Genomic DNA, 14,927 nt, shown 5'->3' on the forward strand with positions numbered 1-14,927 from the left:
AGGAAAGGCATGTTTGCTCATTTCACACCCGGTTCCTGGGGGCCTACCATACCGCATGCCAGGCTGTAGAGAGATGGCATTGAGCAAATCAAGACAATTGTCGCCGCCATGGAATTTACAGGGGCAAGAGACAGCAAACATGCCCACAGTCATCTAAACGCCAGGCTGAGTGCATGTGGGGGCGGGGCATGGGGTAGGTCCCGCATGACAGTGGTCACTGAAGTCCTCTGAGGACAAGAATTTAATTGGAAAGTTGAAGCATGAGGGAGAGCCAGTCCATGAAACTCAGAGGTCAAAGCGTTTCAAGTTTTAGGAGGAGAGAGAGGTGGGGAATGGTGTGGTCTGGGCAAGGAATAGAAAAGAGGCCTGGAGGCTGGAGAACTTGTGGCCAAGGAAGATGGCTGAGCCTCTTGCCTGGAATTTGGATCATCCTGAATGCAAAGGGAAGCCGTGGAGGGCTTTAAATAGGGCTGTGATAGGATCTGAGGCTGCTTTAAGCTCGATCTGGCTGCTGTGTGGATGGGGAGGTCAGGAGTACACCAGCAAAGGGCTGTTGTGTCATCCAGGTAGATGAGGGTGTTCTGGTGAGCATGAGGCATAGAGGTGGGAGGATTTCAGAAGGGGCCCAGCGGGATTTGCTGGTATGTGGGCAATGGGAACAGTGAGAGATCTGGGGTTATTCCCAGGGTTTTGACTAAGCGACTGTAGATAGATGGTGTTGCCATAAACTGATGAGTAAGAGGGGTGTGTGTTGGGAGAGGGAGGAAGAGGAGATTGCGAATCAGGAAATTTGGGGGCATGTTGAACTCAAAATGCCTCCTGGCTACCAAAGAGAAGAAGGCACATGGTGGGGGAGGTGACACGGGAGTCTGGCGCGTGTGTATGTGAAGGTGTAAATACAACCCTCTCCACAGTTGTCCTGTGAATGCTTTTTTCTCGTGGTATTAAGGGCAGAGGGTTCTAAATCAAATATCCTCTGGCAGTTTGCACAGCAGCAGAAACTGTTGGCAATGTGTTTTCAAGGAGTTTTGTCAGTATTTCATAGAAGGATGAGGTGTCCCCATTTCAACAAAAAATTTAGGGATCACTGATGTAAAAAGCATAGCCCCTGGGAATCAGAGTGAATCGTCACTGTACTTCCTATCCAGCACAGTGTTTCAGAGCTTGAAGTTTTTAGTAAATCAGGGATTCCTAGAGAGCCTGGGACAGGGCAGATAGACAGCAGGGGGTTTTGTTTCTTTGATAACTCCTCATCGGACCATTTACAAGGCTCAACTTCTGAATTTTACCAAGAGGGCAGGGCAAGAGGTGGTTTAGAGTGAGAAGCCCTTTTTGGAGAAAGTTTGGTCTGACCTCGTCCACCTTCGTACCACAAAATGTCATGAGGTTTATAGCAAGCGTGTCCTTTATACCCCGTCACAGCTACTGGGGATCCGCAGACAAAAGAAATGACTTCACTTTCATTTCGTAAAGACCCTTGTGGCTCCGTGGCTCTGTGCTCAGCATTATTTTATACTCAACCTACCAGGAACCCAGTTTCCTTCGAGTGTATGAACATGAAGAGGCTGAGTAGGAGTCAGCATTTGTTTTCTCCTGTCAATCTTACCACTTCTTAAACTCCAACTTGGCACGAAACCACTGTTCTGTTTCGGCTCCTTTGTGCGAAACTACACCATGCTGTTGGATACAGCAAGGAACATGTTCAGATTTGCAAACTCCTGGCAAAGTGACTCCAAGATGCTCCAATACAAACTTCCTTGTCATCTCAGGTTTTGAAAATTGGATAAACTCAAGTTTCTGGCTTTAATGATCTAGTTAGAAAAATTAAAATCCCATAGAGCTCTAAATGTTTCCTTCCAGATATTAGTCAAATGAGGTCTCAAGGTGAGCTCAAGGCTCCACGATAAGCCTTAGGTGAATCTGAAATCTGTTTGTTAAATGATGGGACAGTCGATCGATAGCTAATATTGATTAAGTATGCAGTACCTGTGAGGTGGGGACTAGAGTCCTCATTTTATATCTGGGGAAACTGAGGCACAGGCCAAATTTGTGTTTAAGCGTGGCTTAAATATAAATGTACAACACAGACTTTTTTGTTTTTTTTTTTTTTTTTTCTTTTTTAAAAATGACTGTATAGTTTTAGCCTTGTCCTCTGCTTAAGAGATTTTGACTTTCGATTCAGGAGAAGTGGTGTAAGGTTTTCGGAAAGTGAGTTAAAGCAAAACAGTTGGCCGCAATCGTCTTAGTGGGGCACAGTTGCCTCTTAGGTGTAGCCCTGGGCAGGTGTTTTTTGTGGGGCTCCTGTCTGCCTAAGCAACTTGAGCCATTCCTAAATCAGCACCATTCTGGTGATCTAGTCTCACACCATCCCACAGAACTCACAATGAAAATACTGCACCAGCCATCAGAGCAATCTGCTCACCAGGGTGCTCCTCTGGAAGCTGGCCTGGACCCTGTAGGTGCAGGTTCTACAGCTCTTTGGGGCATCTGAAGGGGAGAAATGGGAGCCAGCTGGTCCCAGCTAACGGAGGGAGACTAAGGATAGTTCAAGATAGGTACTTCCAGCAGCCAGGACCCATGCAGGTCCCTGTCTGAGCCTGGGACACCTGCCCATTTGGTAGTGCTGGTTACAGGCACTGGAATAGCAGGGGGGCGGGGCTAGAAAATTCCCAGCAAGACAATCCAAGTGCGGGGCTATGATGGGGTGGCGTGGGTCCCTAAAGCACAGGGCCTGGGGCAGATATCCCATTTCCCTGGGGTGAAAGGGTGGGAGGAGTTTCGAACCCTATGAAGACTTTAAAAAGAGCAGCTACTTCCAAACCTTCTAGGTGCTTTAGCTACAGGATGGCAAAAGCTGTTTTGAGGAGGAACTTGGCTAGAAGGTTCTAGTACTTGTTTGTGGATTCGAAGGTATAAGGTGCATTTTTTTTTTCTTTAACCTTGATATTTTGCAAGATGCTCAAATAAAAATGGTAGCTTTTGCCTTCCAAGTGGCTGGCTTGGCCCAGTTGACTGAATGCTTCGGGACCCTTGGAAAGCTGGTCTAAGGTGGGCATCATAAATCTCCTTTATGAATATGCTACCTCAAAAGTAGTCTAGAGGCACAGATTACAGCAGAGCTGTGCTAGAGAGAATCAAATTCAGGTTGACCATGTGGCTTTGTCACCTCCGACAAGTGGCTTCTAAGCCTGAGTCACAAGCACAGCGTGACCGTACCTACCTCCTAGGGCTGAGACGAGGAGTAAACGCACACACGTATGTGCACACACAAAATGTTCCTTGCCGAGGGAGCCCGAAATGTAAAGGGGATATTTGAGTAGCCTCTCCGCAAAAGAAAGATCCACCAAAGTAGCTGTTGCTTCCAACTGTTTTATTGCTAAACTATCATGATACAAGTCGTATAAAAATACTTTACATATAGGAAAAATAAACTACATTAAACTGGAGATTAAAAACATTTGCATAGGAATGTGATGTATTCAAACGCCTTTAACAGGATTGTCTAAACCTAAGCCTGCCAGCACCACCATGTTGGAGAGACCTTTGCTTGTCGGAGAACTGTACTGGTTTTCTCTCCTCTGAGGGCTGTAGAGGCCATAGTGGGTGAGTGAGGTTCTTTGACAAGATGTCCAGGATGCTAAGCTTGTTCCAACAGCCATAGCCTCGGTCTGCTCAGGCCAATCAGAATGCTGTGAGCACCTGCTCTAATGGAAACAACATCATTTGCATCCATTCCATTCAAAGCTTGAACTCAGCAGGGAGTTGATTCTAGTCAGCCAACAGCTGCATAAAGGCAGAATGTTAATTAACCCTTTCACTTCCAGCTCTCAGGACCCTGATGGCTCAGGGAGAAACTCTCTGTTACCAACCACCAGAAAAGTTTGTTTTTAAACAGACTGAATTAAACAGTGATGTTGGCTGTAAGTCAAGGCACTCACAAAAGCTGAGGGAAATGGATGTTTATGATCACAATTTTTATATGATGCTGCTTTTTCTTAAGCATTTAATTGGAATGCAGGAAAATACTTGCTATGCAACTGGCTGTTTTGGTTCCATGAAACGTAATGCCCTAGCCTTGAGCCTAGGAGACCCAAGGTTAAGATGCGCTGGGTCACCGAGCACCTTGCCTCCAGGAAACGAGTTCAGGAAAGGTTAGCCCAGCTTGTCAAGAACGTCACAACTCCATCCATGCCTCTTGTAAACTTGAAACGAAAACATTCTTTCATTTCTGAGCAATAGAAAGCACTTGGAAAGTTTTTTGGTTTTTTTTGTTTTTTTGTTTTTTGACATGATAAATTCAGTTTCACCATAGTCCAGAGTGAGAATTAGAACATATCAACTCCTGATCTGCCTAAATGTGACAGCCTCTGCCCAAGACTGGCTCACTGAGGCGTCCTGGCTACTGGATGTAAACAAAAAATGCAATATCAGTGCCTCCCAGTTATTTGAAGGAATCAATTCATCCTTGGTTATGTGTATGCTGGAAAACTGTGGATGTCCTTTGGATAAAGCATACAGGAGTTATCTACCAGGATTTAGTTTTGGTCCCCTCTGTAAATATTAGCCTGAACGTAGGGTTCTGTGAACATGAATTCTTTTCAAATTCCATTACAATGCAGGCAGGGTTTTGGTGTCAATTTTTTAAAATCAAAACCACCTACTAGATTACTTATTTGGGGAGATCTAGACACTTGATGATTCTCAGTGACCAGATCCAGGCTCAGGGCTGAAGTCAGCATAATTCTTGAGCAAGAAAAAGGTGGTTCCTTCTTCCATGAAGCCATTCCTTCTCCTGAGATGCTGTCTTCTAGGTAGGTGACCAATAGGCTCTGAGTGGGAGTTTTATTATATGGATTTTTTTGTTTCCTGGAATAATTAACAAATGTTTCAAGAATACATCATTTATCTTAAGAAAAAAAATCAACCTATGTGTAAAAAGAGACATTTAAAAAGATTTCTGACCATTTATAAATATAAATCTAATTCCAACAGGGGTGTAATATTTTGAGGGCAGGTAAAAAGCATAAAAATACAGGTAAGAAAATAAAATTTAATAACATACTAATTAATCTGGATTGCTATACATATTATCAAGCAGCAGCATTTTTTTACAATACAGGAAGACTTGCAAACTTTGGAAATATACTACATTCAGCAACATGGTAGACCTGTCAGAGTGCTACATATTTACATTAACTTAGATGTAGCAAGTGCAAACCTTCACTTAACTGAGATCCTTCTAACACACCTGCAACACGCCCATCTTTACCATTTATACATCCCTACTTTCTCATTCTCTTAGAGGATCTTATTGCCTCTTCCCATACTGGAAATATTTCATGAGCCATCCTTCTTGGCAAAATTTCCTCCTAGCATTTTCCTTGATAGCTGTCAGTTCCTAATACACTTTCTCTTGCCTGTTTATGTCTCAAATCTAATGCTTTTGTTTCTCTTTCCTTTGCTATTTGGTACAGTTGTTTATGAAAGTGCTTCCTATAATATCCAGCTAAGATGTCTTAGAAAAACAGAGGGGTTTATTTGTGTGTGTATTACACACACACACACATGCGTACAGGAGGTTGAGCTACCAGGAGGTCCTTTTTGCTAACATAGTTAGAAAACTGATGGAAAATGCATTAGTCCTTTTTCACCCTGTGGACAAGGAAGCTGAGCTACTTTGCTACAATAGCAGGAAGGCACTTGGGTAAAACATTCAGATAACTGAGGAAAGCTCAAATTCCCTCATGTATAAAAAATGGCTCCTAGCCAGGTCAAGGGAGAACAAATCACTCACCACACACTCCTAGCTTTTCCCCAGTGAAGTCAATATTGCTGGAGAGAAAAATTCATATTGCCGGAGAGAGAATTCTCTAGGTGAAGCTGCTAGTATAAGGAATTTATTTTGTTCGTGAGGAAGTATTTAGCATCCCAGAAGTTCTACGGTGGGGGTCAACCTCTTACTGGCATTCTGTTTATTTAAAAGAGAATTTTCCTAAACTCTGAGCTTAGGGGTGGGTGAGGGAAAGGTTGTCCATTGTTAGGGAAAAATAAATGCTAGGTATTGACCAACAGGTTGCATACAAGTGCACAGGCCCGAATCTGAGCATTTTGTCTTCTATCTGGAGTACCAACCACACCTGGCCCCGCTCCCAGGAAGCTTTTGCCTCTGGGTAACCTTGACGGCAGAGCCAGGACTTACAAAGCCCACAGTGGGCACTGAGTGGCCAGGACTATCTTCTGAGGCCTTCTGCCTACAGACTGGACTGAGAAAACACTGTAAGTACAGTCTGAGTGCTAAGAATATTTTCACTTTGTTGTGGATTATTGAGGAAACAAGTGAATGGCTTAAAAATGAATCCCCCCGCCCGTCCTGGGGTATCTGCAGCAAATGCCAACAGAAACACACCTGCCAAGAACTACAAGGGTTTTGTTTGTAAAAATCACAAAAATCGCACCCACAGAGGAAGACTAGGGGAGACTATGGGTGCGCTCAGTGGAAACAGTTGGGAGGAAGGAAATCATATGTAACATACAACTGGTCTGAACAGAGCTCATTCAAACTGAAGGATGCATTCGAGTAGACTTCTTCGTGTTAGAATTCTAGTGCGAATAGGTCTTCAGGGGCAGAAAGGGTCTTTAAATACGTTCAGGTCAAATTAACCAGTGAAGCTGGGAAGCGCATCCTGAGCTCGACTGTCCCACTTTGAATTTAGGATAGAGGGAATTCAGCCCTTTTCCTCTATCTTGGTAGACACCCACTTCCAGAAGCACTTGGGCTGTTTTACTTAACAAAAGTACCCGCACTTCTTTTCTTGGTTGCTTTAGCCCTTCTGCTATTCCTCAATTAAATGCACATGCTTGAGATTCTCCACTGCTTTACCGAAACGCACTCTGGCTGCTAGGAAGCAAGCAAGCCGGAACCTTGCAAAGCATCCGGGTTGTACAGATGCAGCAGACAGATGTTTGCTCTCTGCAGCCTGGGTCAGCCCCCCAAGTCTATGGGAATTGTGTTAGCAGGACTGCGTGCTGCAGGGGTTAAAGAACAGCTCGCCAAAATAGCTCCAGTGCTAGGTGCCCTGGCCAGCTTTTTAAAGCAGAAAAAAAAAATAATAATAATAAACGCATATACATGTCATAACTTAACGCCAAGAAGTCTTAACAGGTGATCTTGTCCGGGCAAGACAGTTTGGTTTTGGAATAAGAATTCAAAAATAAAGCTTTAGCCGTGGCCCAGTTGTGGCATGGACTGGGGCGAGCTCTAAGGACTGACAGTTCAGTTTCTACCTCTATCAAGAGGGTTTTGGGTTTCTTCAGCCTGTAAGCTGGGCTCTTGGATCACATTCCTTTGGTTGCTCTGAGAACTCCTTTCCTTCAAAAGGTACAGGAGCTGTATCTGTGACCTGGAAAAATGAACGCAAGGGCTGGGGTTTAATCACAGCGCCCACATCTTCTGTCCCCCGCCCATCCCCCCAAGCTCCAGTCACTCTGTTCTCAGGCGCGTTCCACTGTCCTGTCTTGTGCAGAATGTGCTTTTGGTCAGCAGGCGCTTCATATTTGGATGGAACACCATTAAGATCAACCAGGATGCTCTCTGGGGTTTAAAACATAAACCAAAAAGAAGAGTTCTCTCTGGTGTTTAGAGGGAGGTGGCGAGCTCCTTAAGCGAGAGTCCGCTCAGTGCCCATACATTGATCCGCGTGTGGACTCCAGGCTGGGAGATGAACGTGAAAGGAGACAGAAGGTGAGGGGCTGTGGAGGGCTCCGAGGGGTCAGATACAGAAGGTGTCTTGCTATAATGGCTTCTTTTACGTCTGATTTCTGGCAGGAGGTCCTGAAAACTCCTTCCTGATAATTTCATTAACTACAAAAGAAAAGAGGAGGGGGAGAGAGAGAGAATGGCGCGAGTGAGAGGGCACCAAGAACATGCATCAGGTTCGCTTTCGAGACCCTCTATCGGGCTATTTGTTTTTCGCTTTCTAGAACCTCTATCAGGCTATTTATTTTTGAGACAAGGTCTTGCTCTGTCACCCAGGCTGGAGTGCAATGGCATGATCATGGCTCCTAGCAGCCTCAGCCTCCTGAGTAGCTGGGACTACAGGTACACGCCACCACACCTGGCTACCTTTTTAAATTTTTAGTAGAGACAGGGTCTCACTCTGTTGCCCAGGCTGGTCTCGAACTCCTGAGCTCAGGCGATCCTCCCACCGGAGCCTCCCAAAGTATTGGGATTACAGGCATGAACCGCTCTGCCCATCTCTATTTATTTACATACTTTTTTTTTTGTTCCTTGTGATTGTATATTTGACAATTTTTAATACAAGGAATGCTTTCCTACATCATATTTTTTTCAGACAATATTTTGTGCTAAAGATCTATTAGTGAAAATTGCTCAAATGGCAACTTTTTCAAATCTTTGTGGCAGAAATGGATTTGAGCCATAGGGCATGTTTGAAGTAACTTTCTCCTCTTCTGCATTTGATGTCATGTGCTTGAGGCTTTCTATTGTGGACCAAACTACTCCCACTATTTCCACATCCAGAAAATGCCTATTAAGTCTGATAAAACATGGTTCTTTCTTGATCCATAAAACTTACAGTTCTCAAAAGAGGAACCCTTTCAAAGAGCAAGTGAGGCCCCCCAGAGACTGACTGGCCATCAACAGAAACATAGTTTCCATTTCAGCGCAACCAAGTGAAGGATCATGTGCCAGTTCTGGAAAGTTTGGTCACCCCCCTCCCCAGAAGTATGCGTGGAGTTCCTAGCAGGGAACCAAGAGCAGTACCAGTCACTGGCATCAAGAAGCAAGCTACCTTCTCCCGCCTTGGCTACTGGGTGAGATCTTAGGATAGTGGATCCTGCAAATAGGTCCCCTGAAACATTCTTGGAAAGAAGAAGGTGCTATTGGTGACAGCTCCTCCGTGAGGCATGCTCCCTGAGGTATGCCTACACCTTCAGTTTTGCAGGCAGACCATATTGACTAGTTGTGGGGTAGAAGGGATGAGGATGTAAACCCCTTTGGGAGTCCCATCAAAGGCAGGTTCATTTTCCATTTCCTGGTTCTGACACTGAATTCTTCCCACACCTCCTCCTACTTCCTTTTCTCACCTTAGGCTTAAGTTACATTGTCACTGAGGGTTAAATGTTCAGAGTTGCCCAAAGTCTCTTCATGGTCAAAGCTGGGCCCTCCTAGGTTCAGGGTGCTTTTCCCTGGAAAACCCCTGCCCAGATGGTCTGCAACCTCCATAACAGTGAGAGGCGGGGGAATGCAAAGAGCTGAATGAACCGGGTTTGATTCTCAGCTCCTTCTCTGGCTGTATGACGTTACCTCTCCGTGCCTCAATTTGCTCAACTGTAAAGTGGGAATCATAGCACATATCTTTTCAGGCTGTTGTAAGGATGCTAACCATTCACATATGTGATAGCGCCCAGCACAGTGCCTGGTGTTCAGTGGCTAGTGGCTGGGATGGTCAGTAAAATCCCTACGCTTCATGTTAGACTCTGAATTCTGTGCTTTGCAACCATCGGCTTTGTTTTGTGCCAGAACGTCAGGCATGCGAGGTCAGGTTCTAGAGCCAGCCAGGGTTAGAATTCCACCTCTGCCACTTCCTTGCTTGGTGAACCTTGCCTTGGTGACATAACCACTCTGTGCCTCAGTTTCCTCATCTGTAAATTGCATCTAAAAATATTACCTCCCAGGTTGCTGAGGTGCTTGGATGAGATAATGCAAGTAAAGATCACAGTGCCCAGTGTACAGCCAGTGTTGGTTTGTAGACCAGTATATACGTATTAGATATGTATTCGAAATACATACATTATGTATAACTTTTCCAACATGTGGAAATGGACTCACTAATAGGAATGTAGAGGACAAATTCATATATTTAGCTAACCAGCACTAGTTGGGCACCTACTGTGTACCTGGTAACAGCTGACTCCCAGGGGCCCTAAACCAGAAGCTGCATAAGGACTGTCAGCCCGGACCCTCAGTGCTTCCTGCAGGGGTGACGAGCTGACCATGCTGTACAGGACTCTCATGTAGCGAAAGCTGAATGCCCGGGGCAGGTGGGGTCGGGGCAGCTTCATGTGAAGCTTTTCAAAGCCCAGATTCCAAAGGGCTTCCTGTTTTCTCAACCTAGGAAGTGAGAGGAGTGGATCCTTAATGAAAACTTTCCACAGCCTCAGCTTTCTAAAAATAGCTGGTAGGCAGAGACACTGGCACCAAAGCCCTCTGGAAGGGCTGTTTCCCTTCTCAGAACACAGGGCTAGGGCAGGGGATGGGAAGTAGGGAAACTTTCAAGCAGACAGAAGCGTGTTTCCCTCCCCTTGGATGGAAACGGTCCTGCTTTCTGGGAGCTACTTTCAGGTAGAAGTGAAGAGCTGCATCTGGAAAATCCAGTAACCCTATGCACTTAGACCTTCTTGCTATTTGGGGGTGGTGAGGGGGCCCTGAGTTCAACTCCCGCCCAAACCTCTCTGGGTAGGAACCGCCTCTTTCTGCAATCTCGGCGCCTGCTCCCCTGACTACCAACAAGGAGAAAGTTCTAGAACAGAAATGCCTGCTAGGTGGTGGTGACAGAGTACAGCCACATTGGGCTTTAAGTTCTGAGAGAGGGTCTCGTCTCAACCACTTCATGCAGCATCCACAGGGAGGCCCCACATTTGCAGACTCGAGTACCAGGGTGCAGGGGAACCCCAGTGCCCTTTCACCATGCCATTTCTCCTGGTCTCTGCCTGTCCCCGACTCAGCCCTGTTCTCTCCTCTTGTGTCACCTTCCTCACGCTGCTCCTCTGGGTAGCATCATGCTTTCCCCAGTCTAATGCTTTTCCTTCTCACATCACCCAAGGCTCAGTCTCCTTGGCAAAGCCCCCCTTGGTGGCCACCCTCAGCCCAGTCGCACTCCCGTCTCCTCACTATCCCCTGCTGCGTTGATGCTCTCCTTCCCCTCATATCCCTTAGATGGTGCTTTGGTGCATGGGAAGTACTCAACATGTATTTATGAACAGAACACAGCAGCTTAGAAAGGGATTGGGAAACTTCAGGTCACAGCCAGGACTGGCCTCCCCAAGTCGGCCTCTGAGGTTTGGGTGCTGAGCCACTCTCCTGTATCATTGCCATCAGCACTTTAGACCTCCAATAATCTACCCTAGGCCAGCAACTGTGCCTCTCCTCCTACCTGTTCCCAAATGGGGCCAGGTGCAGTGCTTGCCCCTGTCCAATGCTGCCCCTTGCTGGAAGCTGCCCCACATTCCAGCCATAGTGCCCTCACTCCCTCCAAAAGCAAGTACTGAATTTTCAAGTAGCCCTACTCATGCATGGCACCATGCAGACAGCAGGTGCTTAATGCTTGCATTAGCCCACCCCAAGGACCCTGCACCATCAGCCTAGGTCCCTTAGTTTAAGGAAGCTGATTTTCCTTTTTCGATTGACAAATGGGTTGCTGATCTGTTACTTGTTTGGAGTCTTTCTCTCTACAAAAGAATACCAGCCATTCACATCTCCTGAGAGCTGTGTGCCAGGGACTATTATTTAATTCTCACACTGCTCCTAGTAATATCATTATCCCCATTTTATAGATAGGGAAATAGAGACAGGCAGACCAACACTCTAGCAGGTGACGGGGGATTGGGATTTGAACTCAGGGCCCGTTTAATTAACTTGTACAGTATTGATTCTCTTTCTTTTGGGGATCCCAGAATCCTCTGTGTCATTTGCGTGAAGTCAGGGGAAGGCTCCAGTAGACTCTGCCTAGCCAGCAGAGAGAGGCCGTGTGATGAAGGCAAGTGCTCTGCTGGAGAAAGCGTCCCTCTCTCAGAACAGAATTGAGGCCAGCAGTTGTGAGTCTGCCACGGTGCTCTCGACCTCTGATCATCCTTACAGAGAGGTGTCCTGCTGAAAAGGCTGATGGAGAATGATCTCAGGGTGACTACTAAGCCTGAAACTGGAGAGGAAAAAGTGAACTGATCTTAAGTACATAAAAATTACGCACAAAACACAGTGTAACATTTTCAGTATATATGACAAAGTCATTTATAAACAGGTGTTTCCACTCAGTAAGAAGGATATTAGTATTCTAATAAAAATGGCTGCAGACATAAAAAGATGATATACCAGGGGTCCACAAACTTTCCTGGAAAGAGCCAGACAATATTTTCAGCTTTGTGGGCTCTTTCTCACTTACTAAGCACTGCCAGTGTAGCATAAAAGCTGCCGTAGACAGTAAGCAAATGGGCATAGATGTGTTCCAGTAAAACTTCATTTGCCAAAACAGGCTGGGGGCCAGGATTGACCCAAGCACTGTAGTTTGTCAGCTCCTAGTATATATATGCTAATGGCAAAAAAGAAAAAGCAGGGTGTTCTCTTTGCCTGCTTTTTGAGGGTGGCCATCTGGGGAAGCCAGTGCCTCTTACTGGATTTCTAAAAGCTAAGTTAGATCCCATTCTGCCCTAGGAGTTTTCTGTTTTGCTAAAAGGCCCAGGCCCAGGCACCTGCATCTACTTTCTCCTCCCTTCCTTTGCCAGAGCTCAGAGGTTCCCAGACTTCAGTTTGCAGCAGGATGGCTGCTCAGGATTACATGTGGAAAACAACACAGATGTATGAATACTTCAGGTGCAATTTAAAGGACTTTCAAGGGTGAATTTCACTCTAGGCCCTTTCCCTTTGACTGCTGACTTTGGAACTGAATCCCCTGAGAAAGCAGCAACAGGAAGGAGCGGATAGGTTGGGTCCTGCTTCTCGCTCAAACCTCAAGCATGTTTTCTAAAATCTGGTGAGACCACGTGAGTGCCCACGAGAGCCTGGGCCCGGCCACAAAGCCATGGCCAGAAAGACACTCCTCAGGCTTGGAATGGGAATCGAGAGGGCCGCATTCTCCAGGCCAAATCAAAGAATCTGAGAGCCAAGAGGGGGCCCGAGGCACCACCCCCAGTCACCACTGACTGTTTTCTCTGCCTTGCAGTGCCTTGCTGAATTCACTCCCATGACCCCCACATGCTCGGGTCAGGATGCGTGAAGCTGAAAGCACATGAAGTCCTCTCTGCGCTCTTCTGCCTTTGGTCCTAACTGTCCTCAGGCGAAGCGACTCTGAAGGCCAAGAGGTAAGTTCCCTAAGCAACCAGGCCTGCTGGTCTTGAGCCTTCCCGTGACTTTTTTTTTTTGAGTCTCCCTCTGTCACCCAGGCTGGAGTGCAGTGGTGCCATCTCAGCTCACTGCAATCTCTGCCTCCAGGTTCGAGCAATTCTCCTGCCTCAACTTCCTAAGTAGCGTAGCTGAGGTTACAGGAACCTGCCACCATGCAGGGTTTTAGTAGAGACGGGGTTTCACCATGTTGGCCAGGCTGGTCTCAAACTCCTGACCTTGCCTTGGCCTCCCAAAGTGCTGGGATTACAGGCGTGAGCCACCGTGCCCGGCTCTTCCCCTCTGACGTCTCAAAACTGAAAAGGCCTGTTACTTGAGACAGAGCTCTCCCAGACCTCTGCTTTGCACTTACTAAGTAACTTCCCAGTGTTCATCTTCTCCAGAGAAACCTGGCCGTACTTGAGTGAGGCTCAGTGAAAAGAACATAAAACCCTTACTAGGACTGTAGCCGGAAACTGTGGGTGGGGTCTGAAGAGTGATGCAGCAGCAGTAAGTCCCCTCCCAGGTCATACTGGTCTGAGCTACAGAGTCAGTCACAGGCCTGAGCCCGCTGGCTTGCCAAAGTCCCCAAGCCCAAAACACACATTAAAAAGGCACCGCCCTTCGACAAGTTCCCTGAGGGGCTTACAACCTCAGCACTGATACTTTACTTGCATTTTTATCCTGATTCCTCAGACGTGAAGTCCTGAGGCCGGAGAGTGGCAGATGGTTGGAGAATGTGCCCCTCCTCCCAGGGCTTCCTTCGGCCACAGGGAAGTAGGGGTTCATCTCAGCAGGCCCCATCCTCTGGCAATCGTGCTTCCGAAGTGTCAGCTCCCCTGGGTGTGCTAATATAAGCTCTAAGATGGTCTGGGCACTGTGTGTACTGGTTTATTCCAATTAGAATATGGAGATTAAATAACAGCAACAGCATCTAAGAAGCTGAGGCACAGAGAGGTAATGCAACCTTCCTCAATGTCTCATCTGGACTTCACACCCCCAGGGCCTCCTGAAACTGGTGCAGTAGGGTCGTCTTAGCTGCCAGGCTCTTCTGTGGAGGCCCAGCGAGGTGCATCTGTTGGGTGAGGGGCTCAGCCGAGCACCCTGGGAAGCAGTTCAAGGGGCTGATTTCAAATCCAGAAACCAAGTAGCAAAATCATGTGACTTCAAAAGCCACAACAAGGAAGCCCCCGGGAGGAGCTGAAACCTTGAGCTGAGGGAATCAGGATTGGAAGTGCCCTAAGCACAGGGCGGGGCTTCCTGAGTGGCTTTCTAGGTAGGTTTTCTGACCTCCCTGCCCACTCTGCTGTTCCCCAGTACAGAACACGCGCCACGGATGGAGAGCCTCATTTAACTGGACACCCACAACCAAGTGTGCAAAACCAAAAAGGAGCAGGCTCCAAAGACGGTGCTGCATTTTTCCATGCAGGCCAGCCCTGGAATCGGGGAGCATGCAAGTTACCGGGGCCTCATCCCCCCTTCTCCCGCCCAACCCTGAGATTCTCAGGGAGGTCCCCAGGAGTGTCCACTTCCGAAGTGGAGGGGTCTAGCCCTTAAGAGCAGGAGAATGAGAAGAGAGGGCCTTCAGCTTGTCAAGTTTTCTTATACTTAAAAAATTCAAGTTAAGGAAACACACAGCTGGAAAACAAAAGGAGAAGCAGAAGATATCAATTACCTTTAACTTTGATTTCTCGGATCAAAGATCACAGTCATTCTGTTTCATAATATGTTTTGTATCCAGCTAAGGTGTGTGTCTATCAGCTCTGAAAAAGATTTGCAAAATCATTTTTGAGAAGAAAAAAAAAAATCACCT

General features: G+C 46.7%; 1 protein-coding gene across 8 annotated transcripts in view; it reads right to left on the reverse strand.

Annotated features, from left to right (window-relative positions):
* Positions 1-3,353: 3,353 nt before the first annotated feature.
* The window catches only part of NFATC2 (nuclear factor of activated T cells 2), a 176,946-nt gene continuing 165,372 nt past the window's right edge, over positions 3,354-14,927 (reverse strand). For 4 of the 8 annotated variants that reach the window (XM_028828512.2, XM_077951992.1, XM_077951995.1 and 1 more), the window contains exons 10-11: positions 14,790-14,877; positions 3,354-7,861 (exon numbers count right to left, since the gene is read on the reverse strand). In XM_028828512.2, coding sequence (XP_028684345.1) covers positions 14,834-14,877 — 44 coding nt within the window. In that variant the 3' untranslated portion in view covers positions 3,354-7,861; positions 14,790-14,833. The remainder of the gene's footprint in view (positions 7,862-14,789; positions 14,878-14,927) is intronic. The other 4 variants (XM_077951993.1, XM_028828511.2, XM_077951994.1 and 1 more) reach the window with 1 other exon arrangement.

Source organism: Macaca mulatta, chromosome 10, assembly GCF_049350105.2.
Source record: "Macaca mulatta isolate MMU2019108-1 chromosome 10, T2T-MMU8v2.0, whole genome shotgun sequence".
NCBI lineage: Eukaryota > Metazoa > Chordata > Mammalia > Primates > Cercopithecidae > Macaca > Macaca mulatta.